A 27,373-nucleotide genomic window follows, 5' to 3' on the forward strand; every position below is an offset into this window, starting at 1 on the left:
GTTTTCTTCTAATATCTACCTTGGAAGTATATACTTTTTCTTTTGGTATGAACAAAGACAACTGGGTAGGTATAATAATTGCAAACGAACAATAAAAAAAATTTTATACACATTTATTTTTAATACAGATAAATATAAACGATATTTATAAATTTTTCAAAATTATTTTTATCAAAAGCATAAAGAAAAAAATACCGCATTTTCACTTAAAAATTAATTTTAAAAAAATTAGTACCTTTTAGCAGTAATAAGCACAATATGCGTCCTCTGAGCTTAAGACTGCCAAAATATATAGAATAGTTTTTATGTAGTTAACCTTTTTTGCCGGATTTAAAAGCAGCCATGCTTTATCTGTCGGGAAATTTATGAAAATTCTTTCACAACATAAAAGATAGATTTAAACAGTAAGTTTGCGGATAGTAAAGAAGTGAATTGGAAATCCATCAACCATCATCGTGATCTATCCCCTAATTAAACACTCTTGCCTGAGGTCCTGATAATAAATCCGGCTTTGCAATTTTAATAAATGAAGTTAGGATTCGTATCACTCTGTCGTCCCTTGTTTTTTCCGTTGGGCATGTTGTTCCTCTTGTTGTCTTCGATGCCTTGTAGCAAGAATGGGGGAGCGCTCGATTGCCGTTGCTGCCTTGCATCCAGTTCCTTCGTTAGCTCATCTACAAAGCGCCCTGACGTCTGCCTGAAGAAATATTTCATTAATACGTATTTTCTTTTGAAATTACTTTGAAACTTGTGATTGATCTGAAAGTAAAAGATGATACGAATAATTTATTATTATCTCGTATCCGTATTTTATTTACAAAGCAATTTACACAGTTTATTAATTTATTAAGAAATTGACAATCACAAGAAGTTTTAATAGATGTATGAAAGTGTATGAAAAGTATTATTAGAATGCATTAATTTCAGGAGGGACCAAATCTAAAAACCGAAATGAGCTATATCTTCTGTTTCGTAGATGCTCTTTCCTAGGATTTTAGGTTACAATAATTCATGCTGTTGTTGACACAAGCTGAAATGAATCATCAATCGTCACATTAACAACATTTAAATCAAATCAAAAATATATTTATTCAAGCAGCACTTTTAAATAATTAATAATGTTAAAAAAATTATTTAAAGGGAGACTGGAATTTATTTACATTACATTATTATTAAAGTCGCGAGTGAATAGGTTACTTCTAGGTAAGCGTGCTCCATCTTAGACCGCATTTTCACTTATCATCAGGTGAAATAGTGGTCAAACGCAAGCCTATCATTGTATTAAAAAAAAAAAAGATGATTCAGAAGTGCCTTTAAAGCCTACATAAGTAAAATATGATTGTGATTTGTTTTTGAAATTTTAAGCTTTGCAGGAGTTTTAGTAGGTATATGCTGACGCACCGTTCCGTTCCTCTGCCGCTCTCGACGTCGTCCTCCGGCGCCTGGTACATGGAGTAGCCGCGACGAGAGAGCTCCTCGTCCGGAACCAGACCAGGGTTCTGGAACGCGTGATTACCTTCCGGGCTCATCTTCAACTTCCTGTTAAGATTATAATAATGTGATGTATATTTTTAAAAGAGTATTGCCGACTTGAATTATTTAATCTTATATAAATAAAAATTAACGCCGCGTTGGTGCAACGGTTACAGCCATGGATTGTACCTGTTGCGCTGGCGGTTGTGGGTTCGGTCCCCGCACATGACAAACATTAGTATTGGCCATACAGGTGTTTGCCGTGGTCTGGGTGTTTGTGCAGTTCTTGTGGGTCTCCCCACCGTGCCTCGGAGAGCACGTTAAGCCGTCGGTCCCGGTTGTTATCATGTACACCTGATAGCGATCGTTACTCATAGTAGGGAATATATCCGCCAACCCGCATTGGAGCAGCGTGGTGGATTAAGCTCTGATCCTTCTCCTACATGGGGAAAGAGACCTATGCCCAGTAGTGGGATATTACAGACTGAAGCGTAAATAAAAATAAATATTGCTAAGCGCTTAACTCGAGAATAGCTCGACCAATTCGGCTAATTTTTTTTTTTTTTGTTTGTTCCTTAAGGCTCACGGAAGGTTTTGATACTTAAAAAAAAGAAGAAAAAATAATTTTTAGTATAAACTTTTGTCAGAACGGAGTCTGTCCGGGCAGCTAGTTATTTATTCTTTTTTTATAGTAATACGAGTATCTCTTAAAATATATTAACATTTAAATTGGTTCGATTTAATTTGAAAAAAAATATCTAAGAATGTGGATTTAGACTCGAAAGTAAATAAAATACTTGTAAGTCCGTCGTTTGAGAGGTGCTATGAAAGATGCTCATGGTAATTAATGGTAGTACAAAACTTTTTACGTAAGCTTATTTGCTATTTTTTTTTATTCAAAGTTAAGAATGTAATTTCTACTCTCTTTCGCATTAAAGTATGTCTTTATTAACAAAACACATTACTGCTTTTTCGCTGTTTTACATGATAGTAAACTGTAAAACTGTCATAAAATTGATGAACTAAAACTTCTTTAAACACGTTTGACTTAGAGAGTAAGCTGGTGAATGCGTGACGAGAGCGTTACGAAAAGTGTGATCGGGTGAGGTGAACGGAAGTTAAGAGGCAGATATAAGTTAGTGAAGATAGAAAGTTTTACTTCAGTCGTGTGGTATATAAAGCACAGTCGTTTTTATTATCATGATCTTTTGATCACACGACTGAAGTAACACTTCTTCAGCTCCTACAGTAATATAAGAAACGTAACTCCCTCTCTTTCTATAAATAATAATGTGATACGTTTTAACTGAGGTAGGACACAGCAGGAATTTCCTGCTCAAAATGTGGAGCAGCCCGACTGGGGAAGTACCTCGACCTTACAGAAGATCACAGCAAAATAATACTGTTTTCAAGCAGTATTGTGTTCCTGTTGGTGAGTAAGGTGACCAGAGCTCCTGGCGGGATTGTGGATTGTGTCGGCAACGCGCTTGCGATGCTTTTGTTGTTGTAGCCGTCTATAAGCTACGGTAATCTCTTACCATCAGGTGAGCCGTACGCTTGTTTGCCGACCTAGTGATATATAAAAAAAAAAGTACTGTATTCGCAGTCGTCCGCTAGCGCTGAGGTCGAGCACCTTCCTCCGCAGACTGGCGACCTGCGCGCACAGCACGATGCTCACTACGAGCAACAGCAGCCACGCGGCGCCAAACACGCTCACTATTATAATCATCGGAGTGTCCTGGAATGAGAATTACGCATACTCATTAAGAACAAATAAACGCTTCACACTCAAGCCCCCGTAGGATTTTCTGCTATGTCGGGGGTTTGGTAACACACGATACACGAGCACAAACGCCCAGACCACAACAAACATCTGTATAGCCAGTACAAATGTCTGTCGTGAGTCGTCGTGATAAAAAAGGTTGTGGGGTTCTAAGACAATTACAACAGCCGCTTTTAATTCAAGAGAGCGCAAGCGTATTAACCACAACTTGATATAATTGGTTGAAACAAAGGTTTAAAAAAAAGGTTAAAACAAAGATTGACAACATGATAAATATTTGTATTGGCCATACAGTTGTTTGCCGTGGTCTGGGCGTTTGTGCAGTCCCTGTGGGTCTCCCCACCGTGCCTCGGAGAGCACGTTAAGCCGTCGGTCCCGGTTGTTATCATGTACACCTGATAGCGATCGTTATTCATAGTAAGGAATATATCCGCCAACCCGCATTGGAGCAGCGTGGTGGATTAAGCTCTGATCCTTCTCCTACATGGGGAAAGAGGCCTATGCCCAGTAGTGGGATATTACAGGCTGAAGCGTTATATTATAAGTAATTTTAATGCAAATTCCTCGGTTTAATGTACCTAAGTATTTCATTTATAATAACAATGTTCTAAAATAACGCCTTTTCGTTTTACATCAGCAGAAGGCAGAAGTCTAAGTTTTGCTATTTATTTATAACAAATAGTAATGAAAATCATTCATGACAACCGTTAGTAGTAGTCCAGTTAATAGTAATGTCTCACTTCGATTTAAAAACTACAATTTTTTGATTCACAGCCAATTGTAATAATAGCCTAAATTGTCTAATTGATCTGATTGACGAATTTGATAGTCCGTGAAACAGCGTTTTCCACAACTGATGAAACTGGCCCTTAAAGGAAATATCCTTCACTTTTATCTATTGGATACCATTACACGTCAGAAACCAGTTAAATGGCTCTAATAAAATAATAGTTACACGAAGATTTAATAAAAATATGTAAAGATTTTTTTTGCGTTTTAGGTATTTATCTACATGTTGAACGTGATTCTTTAAATTGGCATAACTGTTTTATTAATGAAGCGATTGACATGAAACAAACACTAAATGGTAAGTGAAGCCTACCACAGTGTATTAGTGAAAACTAAATCGAAATCGGATAAACCATTTCTGAGATTAGCGTGCACAAACGCAAAGACAAACAGATAAACAGACAAAAATTCTAACAATCATTGTATTGGGTGCTATTTGCGTTGATAAAGGCCCCAATGATATATTTTCTCATATATCTTCCATGTACAAACAGTGATCCGTTACATTTTTATTATATGTATTGGTTAAAAAAAATTAAGCGTTTAATATTTGTTGACTTTTGTTTTAGTTCCCATTTGTCTTATTAGGCCCGTGTGTACGTGTGTGTATGTTTAAAAAAATTATTTATTGAAAATAAAATGGGTTAATACATATATGTAGATAAAAATACAACTTTTTTTGTATTTGTCACTAAAAATACACATATTTCTCATAATAAAACGATATCATAGATCCACGACCAGTATCTCAAGAATTTGAGATAAGAAGACTTATCTGAGGCATGCGCATAACAGGAAACAACTTTACAGTAAATGAGGATAACAATAAAATTGACACCAATGTAGATGAATATAGCAATAAGCAATAATAAATTATATGTTATCTGTAGAACATAGAAATAAAATTCGTTACAATTTTTTTTTATTACATAGGCCGGTTTCTATGTGAAATAGGTAACGACACGTTTTACTAACCATCCAAGGCTAAGATCTAGATTAGGTAAAACCGAATTAGAAAAACCGAATTATGGGGTTTTTGGATGTGGAGGGTGGAGGGTGTAGGGGAATCTATACAAGGTAACACTGTCACACCTCAAAACCCCATGGTTATGGAGATATCCATGGTTAAAGTTTTGAGGTTAGAAGAAGAATTTAAAGCTATTATAATACCTTTGAGCTCGTACTGTTTGCATTGTGTGACAAATCGACACTTTTAAACAAAATAACGCGTCAGACATAATATTCTAATAAAATTAGTAACATTGCGTGCTAGAATATAGGTTTAGAAATTCGAAAAATACCCAAAACCGAATCGGAGCACCCGGAGCTAGAGTGTTTTTTTTTTTTGTGCCGCGGAGGCGCGGAGGGACACTCATCACTCATGCTCCGTTCCGCAGAGGAGGCTGGTCAGCCGCTCCTCTACGCATTCGTTCGCGCGCTTTCGCACGCAAGGGCGGAAGGGCTGCACTTCCCGCAGCGCCGGAGCCAAGCGTTCCTCTAACTTTCGAAATTCTTCTTCTAACCTCAAAACTTTAACCATGGATATCTCCATAACCATGGGGTTCTGAGGTGTGACAGTGGTACCAGGGGTAGCGTTCCCCGCTCCCCCCATCCCCCCACGGTCCCGAAATTCGGTTTTACCTAATCTAAAGCTTTACCCCATCCAATTTCGACAACGATATATTTGAGCTGTAGTCATACTATAAAAAATATCGAGCTAAAAACACGAATAACATATTAGTCAATAGTTCTGTGACATAACGCTGAGGAAGAGCATAGCAGGAAATATCCCCGAATGGGGAAGTAATCAACCTTGCAGAAGACCACAGCTAAATAATATTACTCTCAAGTTATTTTGTGTATCTGTGGTGACTGGTAAGGTGGCCAGAGCTCCTGGGGTGGGTCGGGGTTAAGGTAAGCGGCAACGCGTTTGCGATGGCTTCTGACATGTATAAATAATGTATTTTTTAAATTAAAAAAAAATGGACTCACCATGATGTTAAAGCAAACACCTTTATTTAACACGACCTAAAACAAAAACGTCTCTTTGAGTAATACTCTGAATCCGCTAAACTAAAAATATACATAATATTAATTTAAATATTTAAAATATAAACACAATTATTCATTGTATACGAAAATGAAAGTTCAATTATAATATTGCGTTTTATCCACGTCACTGTTTAGACACACGCTATATTATTATTAAAAAAAATGTTACAACATTAAAAAGATATATGATACAATAAGAAATGTATTTTTACGTCTTTTTAAATGTATAATTATTACTATTTTGTAAAAAATAACTTACTTTAGAAATAAGAACTAAGTGTACGGGGACATGGTTGACAACCCGAGCGCGCGGCTCGCACTGACGCTATCAAGATAACAAATGATAAGGGTGTCCAAACATCTTTGCTACGTGCTTATTCAGAATTATCACAATTTAATCTTTTGATATGTACAAAACTTTCGTAATAGGTTACTTATACTTTTGTCTTTTTCTTTACTAAATTGTGAGTCATTTTAATATGACTGTTATTATTTAAATACTTTTTTAAACTATTGAGGGTAGTTTTAACTAAATTTTGTTTAACGAACCGAGTTCGAGAGTTTATTACTCATTTTATGTACTCGGGTTTAAAATTATACAAAATAATGTAATAACAATAAATACCTATTTATTCTACACCAAAACAACAAATTACAAAAAAAAAAAAATAGATAAATAGATAAGAAATACGCCTTAATATAATAAAATAATATAAAGAAATTGTCAATAATAAATCAACATTACCTCAAAAGCTGGTTGTCAAGCAAGCGTGCTGTCTTATTCCTTCGAATGTTAATAAATTTTATTCTTCTGTATTTTCTTCTGTCAAATGATTAAGGTTTTGAAAGTTATATAATTGATTCAAGTTTGTTATATAACGGAATAATGTTATAGAACAATAAGGAAGAATTAAAAGGACGCCACACTGTTGAAATAACAATACGCTTTAACAGAGAATTTAAAATTTTCAATCGTTCCTAACTACTCGATTGCATGTAATTACGATAACTTAACGAAACCGGTTCGTGAATTTCTTTATTAGTACAAATTTAAATAGGTATATATTAGTTTTATTATATAAAAAGATATTTCAAAATCGTTTGAATTTTTTGTGGAAATCGTTTCCAAAATATTACAAATATTTATTTATGGGTTCCAAAATAGATAAGCAAAATTTATTTTACGAATTTCACACTTTTTTCTGCGTTTTATTTTTTATCAGTTAGTTTAAGAGTTACGCATGTGAATGAGGAATTACAAATGTAAAAAGAGTATATACGTAAAAAAAAAAAATAAGAATTATGGGATTGTGATTTCTTAAAACTGAGTAACTTCTGTTTGTTAGTTCATTCGTCTTTTCACAAACTTAGATAAAATTCTTCTGTGGTTGTATTATATTTTACATGTAACTGGTTAATATGTTGTTTCGTAATCAACAGTAGGTAAGATTTGCCTATCCACATCTAATTACATGTAACAGGTTAATATGTTGATTCGTAATCAACAGTAGGTAAGATACGGACATTTGCCTATCCAAATCTAAATATATCCGAGTTGACGTTTGTTGTTTAAATTCCGCCTATAGATTTATTTATTTATTTATATATAACTAGATCGGGAAACAAGCGTATAGCTCACCTGACGGTAAGCGATTACCATAGTGTAATGATTTTGTAATAATTTCAAATATTTTATACGCTTTTTATAAAAATATCTTTACAATAAGTAGTGATTTTGACTATTTTCGGTGCTATGGATCTGTGTTTACTTTTTAATGAATTGTTTATTATTTTATTTTATTTTTTCATACTTATTGTAAGAAAATAATTATTTGAGAAGATTGTCTTTTTATTTCTTAAATACGGATCGTCAAAAGCATTTGTTTCCGTTCGTTGGTTATAAATAGTTGTTGGCTTATTAAAAAGGGCAGTCTTCTGATATCAACGGTACAGAATAGAAGTCGGAAAAGAAGTTGTAATAGTAAAGTTGAAGTAAGTTGTGTGAGGTGGAGGATATCAAGTGTGAATAAAGTTATTTGTAACAACTGGATTTTGTTATCTCACAACAATAGCTTATGTCTTTTGCAACACCAAAAGCATCGCAAGCGCGTTGCCGACCCAATCCCCAATCCCCCCAGGAGCTCTGGTCACCTTACTCACCAAAAGGAAAACAACACTGCTCAAGCAATATTATTTAGCTGTGATCTTCTGTAAGGTCGAGGTACTACCCCAGTCGAGCTGCTCAAGATTTTGGTTAGGATATTTCTTGCTGTGCCCTACCTCAGCTCAAAATAGATCCCCCTTTTTAGATATTTTACCAACCCGGTTGCGGTCACCAACCCGTCTGCCCAGCGTGGTGACTATCGGCAACACACATGATTTCACGCATTATTGGCGCGAACTTGTGGAGGCCTGCGTCCAGCAGTGGACTGCAATAGGCTGGAATGATGATGATGATGATGAGATATTTTACAGCCTACAATCGTCCTTTTTGATAAACGGTACGGTGTATATATTATTGTATTATGAGATTGTAGGATCTACTTTGTTTTTAATTTTCTGTTTTGCTTTTTGATAACCTTACTCTTTTTATTTTAAAATCTCCTTTACCCCAAGGTTGTCTGGAAGAAATCGCTTACCTAGCGATAAGACCGCCTTTGTGCATGATATTGTTTTGCAAATTTTATTTTTCGGCCATTCTCCGATTAGCAAATTTTTCGTGTCCGGGCTTGTTTAAACCGTAATATCATCCTATTCAATCATGCACTTTTTTATATATTTTAGATAGCATCCGTACCTAGCTGTAAAAAAAATATTGGCTTCTGTTTTAAGTAATTAAGACTAAATTAATTTAACTTATGTTCAAAAAACCTCTGTTCTCTAATTACCGTGGCGTGTCCGCACACCAACTTAATCTTAAAACTTGCTTGTAATTTTTATAGCGTATAGATTTACTTTGATCCATTAAACGTTTTAAACGATATTAAGCAGCGCCTATCGCATAACAAAATATCAACTCAATAGAACCAGTCTACAAATAATTATTATGAAGTAATCGTATGTCCAATGGAAACTTCTAATTACCGTAACATCTGCTGTTCTCGAGTGCACATCCCTAAATAAAAGTATTTGGCACATCACTACCGTACGCATCGCGTCTCCTCAGTATATACCGAGGTCCTTCAGCAGTTGTATGACTCTCATGTTAGTGTACCGCCAATGAAGCACGTAAGTATATAATTACCGTAGCCTTGGTTAAAAACTTTTCTAATTACCGTTGTTCTTATTTTAATACTAGATTTTTAAGATAGACCCAAGTTGATCATGTAAATGAAGACAGTACTTTGGCCTCCGTACGTTATAATAAGCTAGAATTTGTATACTGTGTCGGTTTTAAACATTTTCATGAAAATTTATCGTTTTCTAATTACCGTATACTAATTACCATATGTTTATAATTACCGTTGTATGAAAAAGTAATACTTGTTTACCGCGGTTTTCGTAGATTATTATTATTATTGTCCGTAAATATGTCTATATTATATGCTGACCATTCATCAAATTATTTAATTTATAAGATAAACCTAAAAAGAACAAAGAGGAAGTTAAAGAAAATAGAAGACTTGCCGCGCGACAATGCCGAGAACGAATTAAAAATGCCCCTTTTTGTATTAGCAATCAAAAAAAATAAAGGAGAAAGAAGGGTACAATAAAAAAAAAAATACTGCCTATCTGCGAAATGTCACCAAAAGCCGGAAGAAAACTCAAAAAAGAAGTAGAGAAAATTTCAGAGCTTACTATAAAAGACAAAAGGAAAAGGAAAAATTGAAAACAATCGAGGAAGAAGTGACCTTAGATATAGAGGTGCTTGATAACAATATAACAGATCCTCTTGAAACTTTGTCACACCACATCTCAATGATTTATCATACTCGCTGCACTAAAAAGTACACTAAAAGAGTACAAAATTGTCCCGAAAATCCCAAATCAAAAAAAGAAGATAATCAGCAAGACCAAATTTTTCTGCAGTCAACTTCTTTTGAAAAAGAATTAGTTCCCTTGAAAAAGGCACCAAATTTTAAACCTTCTTTAACCACATCAACGCCGCGTCCATCTAGTGCTCTGTCATCATCTTCTACTGAAAGTATGTTATTTTATTATTAATCAATAATGAGCATTTGACCGAAAATAAAGATACAAGTGTGAATATTACGGAACGAGCGTCTTCCTTGTGTTCAACACCAACTTCACCATCTTCAAAGATAACTGTCGAGAAACTGATACGTAAAAAAATCTCACTCTTATTGTTATTTAGAAGGCATGTATAGAAAACACATAAAGAAATGTCATATTTGAGACCAAACAGTAGAGCTAAGAAGAGCAAAAGAAAAGTACAGGAAGCAAGCATTAAGACTGAAATATAAAACACGCCACATCCAAAACCAAAACAAAGTCATGATAAAGAAATAGAACCAAAGTATTTACATAGTAATAATATAGGGACTACTGTAGAGAAAACCAAACAAGACGTCCAAATTTTTGTTGAGCAAGATGAGATCAGTCGCATTTGTCCTGGCAAGAGAGAATATATTTCAAGAAAAACGTGGCGTGAACTCATGTGTCTTGTCTTGTCTTGCCCATAGTCACCACGCTGGGCAGGCGGGTTGGAGACCGCAGGGCTGGCTTTGTTGCACCTAAGACGCTGCTGCCCGTCTTCGGCCTGTATATTTCAAAACCAGTAGTTGGATGATTATCCCACCATCGGTCGGCACTTTCAAGTTCCAGGGTGGTAGTGGAACTGTGTAATCCCTTAGTCGCCTCTTACGATACTCACGGGAAGAGAGGGAGTGGCTATATTCTTACTGCCGTAACCACACAGCATATTCTAATATTATTTCTAATTACCGTTACATTAAATATAAAAATTTTCTAATTACCATACCCATAAATTTTTTAAGTCTCATTATCTAGAAAACCACAATTAACTGTTACATGCCAAAATGATTATTGAATTCGTATTTTTGATTTGTTTCATATTTTAATGTGTTTAAGTCAAATCAGTGAAAAATAAAAAACGTCACGGTAATTAGGCAAAGAACGCCGAATTGGAGAATGACCGTTTTAAAGATGTATGTTATGTTAGCTTGTAATATGCACAATAAAGTATATTTCTTCTTCTTCTTCTTCTTCGGTACATTTGTTAATCGCAGCAGACATGTTGCTTTTCAATGTTAGTTTAAACTACTATTATTTTCGAATTCCTTAATTCTTTGCCTTACGGGATCCTGCCATGGAAATATCTCCATAAGAAATTATCCAGAGCGGTTTTAGCTACCGCTCTGGTGTAGTGCGTATGCCGTGTCAGCACCTACATACCGGCAGTTTGCGGGATCGATTCTTGCTTGGGATGGAAATTACAAACATTTCCTTCCGGTTTGGATGTCAGTACGTGTGGGTCTCCCCACCGTGCCTCGGAGAGCACGTTAAGCCGCCGGTCCAGGTTGTTATCATATACAGCTGATAGCGATCGTTACTCATAGTAGATAATAAATCCGCCAATACGCAGTGGAACAGCGTGGTGGATTAGACTCTGATCCTTATCAGTAGTAAGATGTAACTATCTGAATCGTGAAGAATTTCTCGGAAATATTTTCAAGATATAATTGCGATATTAAAACAATATTAGTCATAAACGAGTTACTGAATATACTATTCTGTATATTGATACCTATATGTAATTTTGATAAGGCGATTTTAAGTGTGTTGATGGAATATTAAATACGTCTAATATAATAGAACGTATTTACAATAAAATGGTAATTTTTGAAGTGTCAAAATCGATTATTGTATGTACTAGTTTAGCCCTGCAGTTTCGCTTCTCGTTAATTGAAATAGTACCTAATATATAGTCTAGCCTTCCTCGCTTGATGGACTATCCAACACCAAAACAATGTTTAAACTTGAACCAGTAGTTCCGGAGATTAGCGCGTTCAAACAAATAATCAAACAAATAAACTATTTTGCTTATAATATTAGTATAAATCATCGGAGTAATAATGTTTTCAATACAAGGCAAACACTTTTAGAGACTATTAAAACGGTACGGGTTATACTTAACCAAACGGTACTGAGATGGGTAGAATTGTTTTTTTACACCTCTATGACGACGAACAAGAGAACAGTCTCATGTTACGTTGTTGACTTCAAACCTTTTTGACTTAACCTTTTTACGAGTCGTGAAATTTATTAATAAGCCAAGGGTGAACTAATTTCTCTTCTACCTTCAACGAACCTATAGAAACAAATGTATGGGGTCAGAAGACACCAAATACACATAAAATTGCCCAGGTAGCTCAGAGTTTGCAACGCTCTTGTCATTCCTAGCGTTTCTACGCGATGTAGGGGCTGTTGATTTGAATTTCCACAATATTAAAAAACGCCCGTGGATAAGCAAGTAATTGAATGGCGTTCAAAAAAGGCACGGACTACGAGCACGTGGACGTTGTATAATTAAATAAAAATAACGCTCATGTAAAGCTTCTGATGTTACAGATATTCTCAGGATAAGCGCTTAGGTACAATCAGCCACCTAAGTGGTATAAAAAAGGCCAAGTAGGCCATAAGTGTACATATACGTTAACTAGACAATAAGTGTACATATATTATGGATAGCAAGTAAGTGTATATATAAACATAGATAATAATAGTTATAATAATTATGACAACAATAATTAAAGTAAGACGCAATATAATAAAAAAAATTAATAAATAAAAACAATCTTTAAAAAAATCTATGTCTTTTTGCATGTAAGATATCAATTATGTTAGCATAATTTTGGTCGGTGGACTGACGTCTGCATTAGGCATACTAAGATAGAATAATCAGTTTTCTTAATGTAAGCTGCAGTAGTGTAACAAGTAAACGATCAGTAACAAAATTCAAAATCGGAATAACAAAAGCATGGGCACTATAAGCCTGTGGACATAACTTTATATAAAAAAAGTGGTATAAAAACAATTATAATAACCGTGTATGAACTTATATCTTTCACTCAAATATTATAACTTGTGACTGCAATTCTGCCGATTGTTCTTGCTTTTGTAACATTGATGCTATATCAAACTTATATAGCTATTCTTGATAAATGTACTATCCAACACTTTCGTGACGGTGTGACTGGAACTGGTATTATTTTCGTCCATCTGCAGAAAAGCTGTGAACGGGAATGTACTTTAAATTCTATAGAATCAAAGGAAAAAAAGTTTCGCTACATTCTACCTTCTTTTCTTTCGTTTTCCTAGCAGATAAAAACTAAAAAGGCTACTAGATTAATTAAGGTTTCAGTTTAATTCATTCATAATTATGAAATGTAAGTGAATAGGTGTATTCTGCAAACAAATCACGCGAAACCCTGACGATTCATCATAAACTAACTTAAATACAATTATACCAATTAGTGTAATAGACGCTACGCCGGATATACCATCATTAAATAATTGCAAACATATAATCTCTGTATTTTAGTATAAATTGTGTTCGTTACGCTGTTGCAATTATTAATAAAACTATAGTTGTTACAATAATTGACAGACATAGACAAGCCGGAGAGAGATGGCGTGGGGATTTAAAAAAAAAGTAGAAATTACGTTAGCGTTATTGGTAATGGAAATCTGCTGTTGAGGCTGGCTGTTACGCTAATACGCTAAAAAACATATATTTTTAATTACGACAAAGGTGATAAACGAGCGAACGGTCCAAACCACATCCCTCATCAGGAACGCTAACTACCCTCAACATAGTAACACAGCACATAATAAGAGGTAATGGCGTCATGACATTAATGTACTTCCTCAGTTGGACTGCTCCAAATTTTTTGTAGGAAATTTCCTGCTGTGCCTTACCTCAGTTGGAGTTAACTCTAAGTTTAACTCAGTTAACATACTTAAGAAGATAATGATTTATTTTTTATTCATAAGGCAGAAGGGTGAAGATTACGTCTAGTTCGTATCTTAGACCATCTTAAGATTGTAATTACATTTGTTGTGATGATAGAATGTATGATTCATCATCATCATCATCATCATCATCATCATAATCATCATCATCATCATCATCATCATCATCGTCATCATCATCATCATTTCGGTCTATTACAGTCCACTGCTAGCTGCCACTGCTGCTGACATAGGCTTCCACAAGTTCACGCCAAAAATGGTGTGAACTCATGCGTGTTGCCCAATGTATGATTATTCGTTATATTTTTTTTGTGTTTAAGAGAAATTAGTGGCATTTATAATAAAATATTGTAAACGCTTTTTTTTTAAATTAAAATCTAAATAGTTATGTGAATGTATACATGTACAGTTTTATTAATTTCTTTTATAGCAGCTTTTAATTGTTTTATAATAATTGTGAATCCAGTTAGATTTTATTTATTGTAAATATTTTAATTATTTATCATTTTATTCTATCAGACGACGCACTTGACAAACATTTGTATTGACCATACAGATGTTTGCCGTGGTCTAGGTGTTTGTGCAGTCCTTGTTGGTAGGATATTTCATTACTAACATAATACAGGCATGCATAAACAATTAAACACACTACATATTCATTACTAAAATATATATACTATTACAGGCTGAAGCGTTATTGTATTTGGATACAAGGTCATGACGTTTTCGATAATATTAGTATTTTTAGCAATGTGTATTCTAGCAATTATTATTATTATTAATATCATCTATTGCCACATCTTTCACAATTCCTCAAATTTACAAAAAAAAAAAAATATAATAATACCTTCGAAAGCAATTTGTTCAAAACAAACACGTAAAACTAATCGTTATTAGTTTTAAGCGTAGTTTTGAATTGATTAATTGTAATTGATATAGTTACACGTCGATCACGTTCTACTGCTGTTGAAAGAAATTCACTCAAGAATGTTTGTTAACTAGAATTCGTGTGTAGCTCTGCCTGAGTTAAATTTTGGTATAACTTCGCTTCTGTTACTTGTAGCCTAGTTCTCAATAACAGGAATTATTATACGTGTGTATGTACTTCTGTTAAATTGTGGTACTTTCCTTGTCGGGCTGCTCTAAATTTTGAATAAAATATATGACTTGTTGACTTGTTGACTGTTTGACCCCCTACAAATCTATTCATTTTTCTTGGGAAACCTGTTAATCAATGGATAATTAATAACAGTAGGGAACATACCGTGTCCTGATCAAAGGTAAATCAAGACAAGTATTAAGACAATTGAATTGGAAAACCCGGGATACGTCACTAAATCGGGACATCTGATAACGATATTTCGAACATACTTATAATATTTTAAACTAAAATAATTATAATTCGATCACATCTTACAAACAAACTGCACAATATACATTACTAAAATATATTTCGAAATCTTGCCTCAATTTCCATAGAATCTAACGAACCAATACCACACAACAGTAACCTTAAGATAATTGAGAGTATTATTTAAAATCGCTCGTCAAATTTTTAGTCTCTTTGTTAGTGAGAACCTTCGTACATGAACGTCAATCAAGGTATTATCGCATCTTCATTTCATTTCTTATTTTGGCTCTATTATTATTATTCTTTAAAATATTTTAATTAATGAAGCATTATAATCATCACGATTTAAATGTTAATGATATAAAGGTTAATGGTAAATGCTTTTAAGTTTTAACCACAGTTCGTTTTAGTTTTTGTAGCTGCTTAATTTATTATTATTATTTATTTCTTTATCATACTAATCAAGTTCAAATCTGTCTGGTTACGGCAGTAAAGAATATAGCCACCCCCTCTCTTCCCGTGGGTGTCGTAGGAGGCGAATAAGGGATAACACAGTTCTATTACCACCTCAGAACTTAAAAAGCCATCTGATAGCGGGATAACCATCCAACTGCTGGCTTTGAAATACACAGGCCGAAGACGGGCAGCAGCGTCTTCGGTGCGACAAAGCCAGCCCTGCGGTCACCAACCCGCCTGCCCAGCGTGGCAAAAAACTGTGTGTATTTGAAGAGAACTTGTGGATGCCTATGTCCTGCGGTGGACTGTAATAGGCTAAAGTGATTTTGATGATCATATTATTCAGTCTTAGAAAAGTTGTTGTCTTTTTCTTTTTTTAATTATTGGATAATTATTCTGGTATTGAGAGTACTTATTAATGTTCTACAAATTGAACTTGTCTCTAGAAGAATCTTTGGATTTGTTAGGGTTGTCAGGAGCTATCAGCGGAGTCGCAGTTTCTGCTCACATATATATTTTTAACCGACTTAAAAAAAGGAGGAGGTTACTCAATTCGACTGTATATGTTCGGGGATAACTCCGTCGTTTATGAACCGATTTTGATAATTCTTTTTTTTTTTTGTTGGAAAGGAGATATCCCTAGTTGGCACCCTGACAAGGAAACCAGGATCTGTTGATGGGATCCCAGAGAAATCGAGGGAATCTCTCGAAAATCCGCATAATCCGTTTATCATGTGGTCACAATTAAATTTTATCGAGATCTGATTACAACTTTTTGAATAATCTTTGATAATGCGTAGCTACTTGACTATTTTTTCGTCGATCTACGTTGTATTACTCGTCGATGTAATTGAAGTCGGTTTTTCTTCGTTTGTCTGCAAACACAATTATTGTCTGAATGATTTTGATTTTAAGTGTCATTAAACCGTTGAACCTGACTGTTATCATAAATGCCTCAACACGAGCTTTGGACTAAAAGTAAACGATCGCAGTGGAATTATCTGCACCCTTTTTTTTTTGTTATTCATACATTTGTATCGGCCATACACATATTTGAGTAATGGCGTTTGTGCTTGTATATTGTTTCCGGACCTCCGATACAGGCGTTAATCCTAGTGGGGGCGGTTGAGCGTAAGGCGTTTACATTATTTTTTGTTTTTGAAGTAAAACTTCTTAGGCGCATGAGGGGTAAATTTTTTACGGATCAAACGCGTCCGGGCGTCACGAGTCACTAATTTTTAAACGTCCATACCACGTTGAATAACACCGGCTTACGTCCAATCAGTTGATCGAAGTTAAGCAACGTCAGGCGCGGTCGGTACTTGGATGGGTGACCGCCTGGGAACACCGCGTGACGTTAGCTTTATGTTTTTTTTCAATCCTTTTTTTAAATAAGTTTTATTTTTCAATTTGCCAAAGAAGTTTAACTTTTGACATGTGTACTTTGTACGCACGTATTTTTTTTCCTATGCAGGGAGTATTTGCTTAGCATTGTAACAAATAAAAGCTTTTCAAAATCAGTTAATTTCAGTTCAATATTATCTTTTTCGACAACAATACTTGAATTACTGCTTACAAGGTTATTATGCATACTTTTAAAATAAATTATTGCACCAATTATTCACAGACGTTTCAATGATTCATGATTCTTAAAAAGGCATCTAATCTCGATCAGGCGCCTTCGAGTGCGGTCATGAATCACACATTGTTAGAACAAGGTCGGTTGGACAGAGAGGTGAAGGGTCAAAGGTCAAAGGGCACTGTAACGTCGGTGTGACGGCTCTTGTTTGTGTACTGATTTATATTTAATCGTTGGGTGTGTCCATTGGCATTTTACAAAAGATGTTATGTCATAATATACAGAACGCTCGACTCCTAAAAAACTCCTTAAAAAACTTTCCTTTAAATTGATGGTTCTGTAGGTGTATCTGAAGTGTAACTACACTGACACGACATACGCTGTTATATCTTGCGGGTCATAAGCGTGAAATTGAGAGAATCGGTAGGTACGGTTGTTTTTAATTTTGCAATTATCTACACAATTTTCTTAAATTTTCATTCCGTTAGAATTTTCCCCAAAGTATTGGAGCACTTAAATGAGAAATTCGGCTAGGATTGATATCGGTGATAAATTTTTATTTATGTAGATTACTATTTTAATACATTGTTTAGATAACTGAATTATTATTATTTGATAATATACTTCTGGCTGGAATATGCAGAGCACTGCTAGCGAAAATATAACTTCGTGTAATGGATACAATTTCAAAATGGCGGTGTTACAGTCATCGCCCTCGTTCAAATCTTACAGCTGTCATTGACGTGACAGTTGATGTCAGTTGTGATACTGGCAATCATCTATTGAATCTAATGTTTATACTGTAAATAAATGCTAGCTAGTTAAATGTAACTGTAAATGGATCGTGAGAGGCTCGATGCTTAAATACTCGTAATTATAACAGGAAAATAACGATGCTTAGGATTGATGACGCGTTAGCACAGTTATCATAGTAGCTGGCTGGCTGTTTATTTACCTATTATATGAACCTCCAGTAAAATTATCTGTTAATATGACACAATAATAACGTAATAAAATAATGACGTAATAAATTTTGTACTTATCGTACACAATTAGAAATACAATACAAACAAACAAATTTAGAAACTTCACCTCTTTATATTATTAGTATAGATGTATGTGACTTCAGAACTTGACTAGGTGGATCGATTTCGTTGATTTTTTTTTAAATCAAAAAGTGGTACGTGTTATGTGATCTTATTTAAATGTAATTGAGATCTAAAAATTGTGTTTGCTTGTAAACGAAAAAAAAAACCGACTTCAATTACATCGACAAGTAATACAATGTAGGTCGACGAAAAAATAGTCAAGTAAATACGCGTTATCAAAGATTACTCAAAAAGTGGTTATCAGATCTCGATGAAATTTAAATTTGACCACATGGTAAACATCAGCTTTTGATTAAATTGAAAATCATGAAAATCGGTACATCCAGTAAAAAGTTATGCGGTATTATACAACGTAGGTCGACGAAAAAATAGTCAAGTAAAAACGCATTATTAGATATAACTCAAAAAGTAGTTGTTAGATCTCAAATAAATTTAAATGGGACCAAATGACACGCACCACCTTTTGATTTAATAATAGTTGTCGAAATCGGTCCACCCAGTCAAAAGTTCTGAAGCAACATACATAAAAAAAATACAGTCGAATTGAGAATCTCCTCCTTTTTTGGAAGTCGTCATTACAGCCTATACAGTCCACTGCTGGACATAGGCCTCCACAAGTTTACGCCAAAAATAACGTGAACTCGTGTGTTTTTGGAAGTCGGTTAACAAGTAATTTTCAAAAGCCACTAACCATGAATAAGAAACTCAAAAACTACTTTTTCGTACCACTTGTTCAAAAAAGTGACATTCTATGCCACAAAAAGTGAACATAACAATAGTCATTTTTAATCTGTTAAAAACAGGGAAATAAAATTGTACTGAATTTCATTCATCCTCTAGGGGGAGAATGTGATTTAAATTTGGAATATTTACCGAAATTTATACTGAGCTACATCTGTGTTTACACCATTGAGTTTGTATATAAAGCATTAAAAATCTTTTTGAAAAAGGAATACGCATTTATTATGCAGTTATGATTATTAAATAAAATTACGAAAACCGACGAGGCCGTATGAGCTTGATGCCTTTGCTTTTCCGACAAAAAAATATTAGTCTAGAAATTTGTCGCGTTTTTGTTTTCTTCAAATACATAAACGTTAAGTTTATTTTAATTTATTTTTATAAATAAGTTAATGTTCTAAAAATACGTTACTCTACAATGAAACGCAAGTTCTTCAGACGCAAGAACAGAGAAATACTCAAATCAACTCATCAACAATAAATGTACCTACCAAACAAAAATGTAACTCTCTCTATCAATAATTGGACCAATGTTTCGAATGTTAACTTTTACTTTTAATTGTCATTATTTTTAATAAATGCTTATCTCATATTATTATTGTGTTAGTTTTTTCGCAAATGGTACGAAAAGTAGAGTATTTTCCTCGGTGATAAAGCTGTCTTAGTCTTGGGTGAACTTAAATCCCTCGCTACACTCAGGACTCGTCTTAAATCACGAACGAACCTCGCTACGCTCGGGAGTAAACCTCGAGTCTTTCGTTACGCTCGCGATTTATATCGTCACCCGCGACAGAAGACACTGCTTTATCCACTTGGTTAATAATCTACTAGTTCTTCACAAGTAATTTTTGAATTATCGGCTAATAATGAGTTTACGCAGTGTAACCCAACAAAAAAAAACCGGCTCTCCATTTATTAATATATATATAGTATACATATGATATATACTTGACACAATATTTCACCGTATTGGGGGTCGTCGAGTGTGAAGCGTAATAAATATAGTATCGTTTCTTCTCAGAAATTTTTTGTTTTATAAATTCAAAATTTTCCTTTGTATTAATTAAGACGGGGAAATCCCAGCGAATGATACTTAAACACAAAATATTAATATTTTCCTTATCGGTGAATTTAATTTAAATTAGCTCTTAGACTAAACTGGTATTAGGATAAGTAGTCGGTTATACACAACACAGGCCACAACGAAAAGCAAAAGAAATGTCTATTCAGTTTATACAGTTTTTTTTTGTAGTCCGATATGAATCCCTAGCAGTCGTAACCACTAGATCAGCCCAGCATCATTTGGCCTACACGATCGCCTATTTCACCTATACACAATTAAAATTAAGGAGTCGTCTGAATGTTGACAATAATTGACAATAGCTATATTCTTTATATATAAAATTCTCGTGACACAATGTTAGTTACTTCTCCGAAACGGCTGGACCGATTTTTATGAAATTTTGTGTGCTCATCTATTTAACATCTATTTTTCATACCCCAAGTTATAAGGGGGGAGGATTAGGGGTCTAGCAACATATATGGCAAAACAATGTTTGCGGGGTCAGCTAGTAGACCTATATCTAAATATTATAAAAAGGAAAGATTTAGTTGTTTGTTGCATTGAATAGGCGCTGAAGCTATGGAACCAATTTGAAAAATTCTTCCACTGTTGGGAAGCTATACTATCCGCGGATGACATGGGCTATATTATTTTTATGAATAAATCTGAATAGATCTAATAAATAAATAAATAAATCTTTTGTTTACTGTGTCTGCAGCCATAGCGTCTCGAAAGTGACCTTTGATATAAAAGATTGATACTTCGAGTACATCTGTCACGCCCACTCGCTCTCCACTGATTCTGTATGAAGCTTGCATAAATTATTTTGACATAGTTTTTAGCACTACAAAGAATTACAATAAAAATAATTGTTAATATAAACTAATAAATATATCATCAACTAGCTGTGCCCGCGGCTTCGTTAATTATCGTATTGAAATAAATTTCAAAAATAAAAGTCACCTAATCTACTCCTTATTACATCAGCTATCTGCCAGTGCAAGTCCCGTCAAAATCGCTTCAGACGTTTCAGAGATTAGCCGGAACAAACAGACCGACAGGCAGACAAAAATGTTGAAAAATGTTATTTTGGTATATGTACCGTTTATACATCCATATGCATTTAGTAAAAAGCGTTTATTTTAATATTACAAACATACACTCCAATTTTATTATTTGTATAGATTAAATTGAAAAGCAACTTCATATTATTTTTCCAGTAAATACATACAAATAATAGTTATATATCTATTAAGTATATAAATTACACCCAAACTCGGAGTGGGAATCGAAACCACAACCTCCGGAGCAGAAAGCAGTGTTACCAACAAACTATGCCAACGAGCTAGACCCTTGAAGTTTTAACCTTGTTATAAATATTTTATTTACTGCTCCTGTGAATTATTTACATATTTTTACTTTCCGCACACTTTTAGAAAATGATCGCAATTAATAAAATAAAGAATCTTTTATTCCTCCGGTATGAAAAAAATATGAGGAGTAAAATCTACTGAACGAATGACCTCGTTACGCTTCTCGTGACGCCATCTATCGGAACTCAATAGTGTTCCGATAGATGGCGTATTTGTTCGGTATTAATATTTTTCTTAGACTAGTAAGCCTTTTTTGTGTCTATTTGGACAGTCGCTCTGAAGCAGTTAACTCCAATCGTGCGTCGGAGCTGACACACACTTTTTTTTCTCTGATCCTCTGGTTTAATGGTCGAGAATTGGTCGAGAGACGACTAAAATTTTTTAACTTAACTGTAATTACGTGTTTTTTTGTCCTATAAAAGCAGTTATCATCCATATAATAATGTCTAATCGCTTTGTAATAGCAATTTGTTTAGACCACGTATCATTAAATAACACAATGCCGTACTTAACCTTAAAATTATACAAACAATTATATACCTTATTACTTTACAATACGAGCGAATTTACTTATTATAAAATTGTTTCAAGATGGGTGTGTCGATCTTGCGCTCTTAAAATGTCAAGAGTTACGAAGTAAATAGGGCATGTTGAAAAAAATCTTGAGTTTGTTGTTGTAACTAAAAATACTAGTCGTACCAATCGGTTTGCCACGTTTTAATATTTTTATTTTGGTTTTATTTTACAATTATTAGATTTGATTTATGTTAATCTTGCATACAATTTTGCAATTGTCTCAAAAATAAATTATAAATACATAAATTTAAAGTGTTTATTAAAAAGAAATTAATAGATAAAGCGTATTATTCGGTGCAGGATTACATAGATGATAAAGATGTCTGGCGTACTTGTGACGCTGTATTTCATGCAATTATCAGTAATTTTGTACTAAAACACAGTTTATATATTATTTTCAAAAGAGTAACTGCGGAGTTTCTTGGCGATTCTTCTCTGCAGAATCTACATTCTGAATCGGTGGTAGCTTATCTTTTACAAATATTAATCACTTTGTAATAAAAATTTAATATTATGTAAAACGTGGATTCGAAAGTGCTTTTGAAGCCTATTTGAATAATTTTTTTTTTATTTGAAGTTGGAAAACTTTAGTGGAACCTGTACGTCATATTTTAATGAGGTTACTTATAAGTCTTTCATACTCTCTGATTCCCTTATAATCATAAATAAAAAATGATAACATAAAAATGCTAAAATTTGTATACAATATTTTAATGAATTTGTTTTCATGTCATGTCGGTAAGATTGCTGGCAGCATTTCCACAATGAATTCAAACTACGATAATCTAGTAAATAAAAAGTGTGTGTGTACTTATGTACCTACGCAAGCAAAAAGTTATACTTCATGGCTTAGCTAACGTTGTTAGCGTAACTTCACGTTGTTAACTTATTCTTCGTTGGCTGTCTAACTTCAGGGTTGTAGGTTTGTCGGCTTTTTTCGTAACGACGTGTGCGCGCAACGTAAAAATTTACTCTAATATATCGCCAAAAGAAGTACAACTTCAAAAATGAATAAGGACTGATTAATATAAATAATAATCTGACAGCCTGCACCAGTCGTATGCCTATCTGACTTACATAACATTTAGGAGTGAAGACACTCATTATTGTAATGACGAAAACAAATTTTTTCTCAACCTATCTATATGTCAAACTCAGATTTATTAATCACTAAATTTGATCTCTTTGCTGTGGCGATGGTCTATCATTATTATCATGTCATAATGGTCGATGAAAGGACGATTATTGAGAGTATAAAGCTTTTGAATGTGATGCTGATACGATGATGCTATTATGGTTATATTGTAGTAATGATGATGCTGTTGTGATTTCAATATGGCGTCATTAAGATCAACGACCTTTATGATTGCAATAATTGATTATGGATAAACGGCAGAATGAACTTACGTATATTTTAATAGTGACGGGAATTTATTTTTGTAGCTATAATATTTTTCTAACCATTTTTTTTTTGTCAACGCTCTATGTATTTGCTGCAATTTTAAACAAGTTGCGTCAGTTAGGGACAAATTTGATACGTTAATATTTTTTTGAGAGATACCCTCATTATTTTTTAGGTACCTAAATTGCGAACTTACTCATTACTCTGTATTTAATGATCATCAGATGAAGGTTGGAAGAGATGTTTTAAGGTTGTGTATTCGCATTGCCTACTTACCTTTAAAAAAAAGAACTAAAAATAAAAATTTATTAGGTATATTATTATAGTACATTAATACTCTGTACTAGCTTTTCGCTCGTGGCTACTCCCGCGTGGATTACACGATTTTGACTATTTATAACCGACTTCAAAAAAGGAGAAAGTTCACATTCGACTGTATTTTTTATTTGTTACCTCAGAAATATTTACTGGGTGGACCGATTTCGATTATTCTTTTTAAACGAAAAGTGGTGCTTGTTATGTGCTCCCGTTTCAATTTAATCAAGATCTGACAAGTAGGTTTTGAGTTATATCTAATAACACCTATTTATTTGACTATTATTCGATGGCAAGCAAACACAATTATGTTTTCTCTTCTTAAGGGTTGGAGATTTTGTGAGTAAAACTCAATCAATGGAATGTTTAAATGGCTTATTAAATTGTCGTTATTATTATTACAAGTAGCTGACCCCGCAAACGTTTTGCCATATATGTTATTAAGGCCATTATGTTATTAACCCTCTTAATCCCCCCCCCCCCACCTAACTTAGGAGTATGAAAAATAGATGTAGGTCGATTCTCAGACCTGCCCGATATGCACTCAAAATTTATAAAAACCGGTCAAGCCGTTTCGGAGGAGTATGGTAACTAGCGTTGTGACACGAGCATTTTATATATAAGAATATATTTTTAAATATTCAATGTCATAAAATTCGCCAATGAAATCGATTTTTTTTACTGTGACGTTGTCACGAGAGAGTTTTGTACATTTCAGATTTAATGTAAGTCGCTGGCAAACCAAATCTCACTTAGTAATATCATAGCCGTCTTCTGTAAGGTATACTGCAACCTTTCTCCTACCTATTTACAAAGGAGTCATTTATCAAAAGAGTTATTCCTCTTTGCCCAGCATTCTAGTAATCTGGCTGTTATTATTACTGGCTGTTATTCATTATGAAATATTTTTGTTTATTATTAAAATTTGATGCTGTGTTCACTGTAATAAGAATGAACATTGTACACCTTTCAAATTGTTCCACGCATAAACTTTCTTATTCAGTTTCTTATTAAATATCATTCAATTTGTGAACCTAATAAAAAAAGACGAAACATCAGAAAATATAAGTTCGAACAGTTAATTTATATAATTATGAGGCCTTGATAGATTATATTTTTTCATGTAATTATTTATTATAATATAATTATAAGAAGCCTTGTTTAATGTATTATTTATTACCTTACTACCAGTATAATTACTAATGAGTTATATAGCTTTAACCGCTCTAATCTTAGGTATCAACATACTGTTCAAAAGACTATTACCCTACCCCTTGTAGTCTGTTTATTAAGAGAGTTTATAGGCTGACTGATTGTGTTTGCAAACGAAATAATTGTGTTTGCTCGCAAACGAAAAAAAAAAACCGACTTCAATTAAATCGACGAGTAATACAACGTAGATCGACGAAAAAATAGTCAAGTAACTGCTCGTTATCAAAGATTACTCAAAAAGTAGTTATCAGATCTCGATGAAATTTAAATGTGACCACATGATAAACATCGGCTTACGATTAAATTAAAAATCATTAAAATCGGTACACCTAATAAAAAGTTATTGTGGATTTTCAAGAAGTTCCCTCGATTTCTCTAGGATCCCATCATCAGATCCTGGTTTCCTTATCATGGTACTAAACTAGGGATATCTTCTTTCCAACAAAAAAAGAATTATCAAAATCGGTACATCCAGTAGAAAGTTATGCGGTATAATACAACGTAGGTCGACGAAAAAAGCGTCATGTAAAAACGCATTATTAGATATAGCTCGAAAAGTAGTTGTTAGATCTCAAATAAATTTAAATGGGACCAATTGGCACACACCACTTTTCGATTAAAAGAAAATTTGTCGAAATCGCTCCACCCAGTCAAAAGTTCTGATGTAACATACATAAAAAAAAAAAAATACAGTCGAATTGAGAACCTCCTCCTTTTTTGGAAGTCGGTTAAATAGTCAAGTAAATACGCATTATTAGTTATAACTCAAAAAGTAAAAGTCAGATATTAATTATATTTAAATGGGTAGTCCCATCAGTATATATAAAAATTTCGTGTCACGATGTATGTTAGTGATAAACTCCGAAAATACCGAACCAATTTTTATCCAATTTTGTAAGCATCTCTAATTTGGTCCAAAATGGGAAATAGGGTTGTTTTTATCTTAATTATTGATCTCAATATTTGTTATTGCAAAAATGTTTATTATATCGACTCTAGTGTGTATTTATCGGTTAGTTCTATAAGATCCTAATAGATGGCGGTTTGGCATCTAAATTGCACAGATATCCGGTAGATGGCACCGTATTTCTCTTTCTAGATTATAGATGGCACGTTTGAATATAGAATTTACATATATTTAAATAAATTATAATTACTGAGTCACAGCAACGCGTGGCTGGGTCAGCTAGTTTTAATATAATTGAGATCTGACACAAAGGACATAAACCACCCTTCAATTAAAAAAAAATTCATTGAAATCGGTTCACCCATTCGAAAGTTCTGAGGTAACATACATTGAAAAAATACAATCGAAATGAGAACCGCCCTAAATTTTTGAAATTGGTTAAAAAGTAAAATTTTAATTGATTTGTAATAATATAACTAGGTATTTACATATATAATTTTTTTTTATGGCGTATTTCTGGCAAATTATTATTAAAATATTTTTCTACAGGCAGATGGACATTTAATACTCTTATTTGTATAACTTTTAACTTTATTTCGTAAGACGTTATTTACATAGTAATTAATAAAATGTTTATATTTGTTTTTTTTTTAGGATACTGATAACAATTTCGAATAATATTCCAACGGGGGCGTAGCTCAGATGGTAGAGCGCTCGCTTAGCATGCGAGAGGTACCGGGATCGATACCCGGCGCCTCCAATTTTTTTGTATTTCTGATATATATACCTTTTTATTCTTATTTTTTTATTTCTGTTAAATTTCTGTTTAAAAAAATTATTTTATAATTTGCAATATCACACGATTATTTAGCATTTATTTGATACTTACTACATATTGTCAGTTATCTACTGTACATTATAAGATTATTTTATTTAGTAACATTAAAATGCTAATGTAGACAAAAAACACGCCAGTGTCATTTAACTTAGGTACTTCTTTTGTAAGTAGACCCACCAACATATCATAGTATACCAGTCTTTTTTGAATACTATTTTAGTAAGAAAATCGATTAAAAAATATTATGTTGGAAGACAACTTTTTGATGTATCTACGGATGAAAGCAAAATAACGTAAGAACCACTTGACGAAATAAGCAAATTTTTTATTATGTTCGGAAACTATTAATTTAGAAGCCTGTTGAATATGAAGGCTGAAAAATTGTTAAATTTTTATCA

General features: G+C 33.6%; 1 protein-coding gene, 1 long non-coding RNA gene and 1 other non-coding gene across 3 annotated transcripts; 1 reads left to right on the forward strand and 2 right to left on the reverse strand.

The window, feature by feature from the left end:
* Positions 1-152: 152 nt before the first annotated feature.
* On the reverse strand, positions 153-6,442 carry LOC123658530. The gene is made up of 5 exons (XM_045593924.1): positions 6,357-6,442; positions 6,038-6,073; positions 3,069-3,211; positions 1,402-1,539; positions 153-697 (listed from the first exon to the last, which is right to left on the reverse strand). The coding sequence occupies exons 2-5, from the start codon at positions 6,038-6,040 to the stop codon at positions 520-522; spliced, it is 462 nt and encodes a 153-aa protein (XP_045449880.1). The 5' UTR covers positions 6,041-6,073; positions 6,357-6,442; the 3' UTR covers positions 153-519.
* A 2,564-nt stretch (positions 6,443-9,006) lies between these two features.
* On the reverse strand, positions 9,007-19,354 carry LOC123658478. Its single transcript, XR_006743883.1, has 3 exons — positions 19,265-19,354; positions 9,455-9,465; positions 9,007-9,019 (listed from the first exon to the last, which is right to left on the reverse strand). It is a non-coding gene; the product is annotated as an uncharacterized LOC123658478 (long non-coding RNA).
* Positions 19,355-26,824: 7,470 nt separating this feature from the next.
* On the forward strand, positions 26,825-26,897 carry Trnaa-agc. Its single transcript has one exon. It is a non-coding gene; the product is annotated as a tRNA-Ala (tRNA).
* Positions 26,898-27,373: the final 476 nt, after the last annotated feature.

This window comes from Melitaea cinxia, chromosome 12 (genome assembly GCF_905220565.1).
Source record: "Melitaea cinxia chromosome 12, ilMelCinx1.1, whole genome shotgun sequence".
Classification (NCBI taxonomy): Eukaryota; Metazoa; Arthropoda; class Insecta; order Lepidoptera; family Nymphalidae; genus Melitaea; species Melitaea cinxia.

Bases quoted from the DNA above. Each gene is read 5' to 3' on its own strand.
- LOC123658530 (XM_045593924.1), bottom strand. The intron at 1,540-3,068 runs GTACTTTTTTTT...TAATCTTAACAG, and splicing joins AGCGGACGACTGCGAATACA to GAAGTTGAAGATGAGCCCGG. The intron at 698-1,401 runs GTGCGTCAGCAT...ATATTTCTTCAG, and splicing joins AGCGGCAGAGGAACGGAACG to GCAGACGTCAGGGCGCTTTG.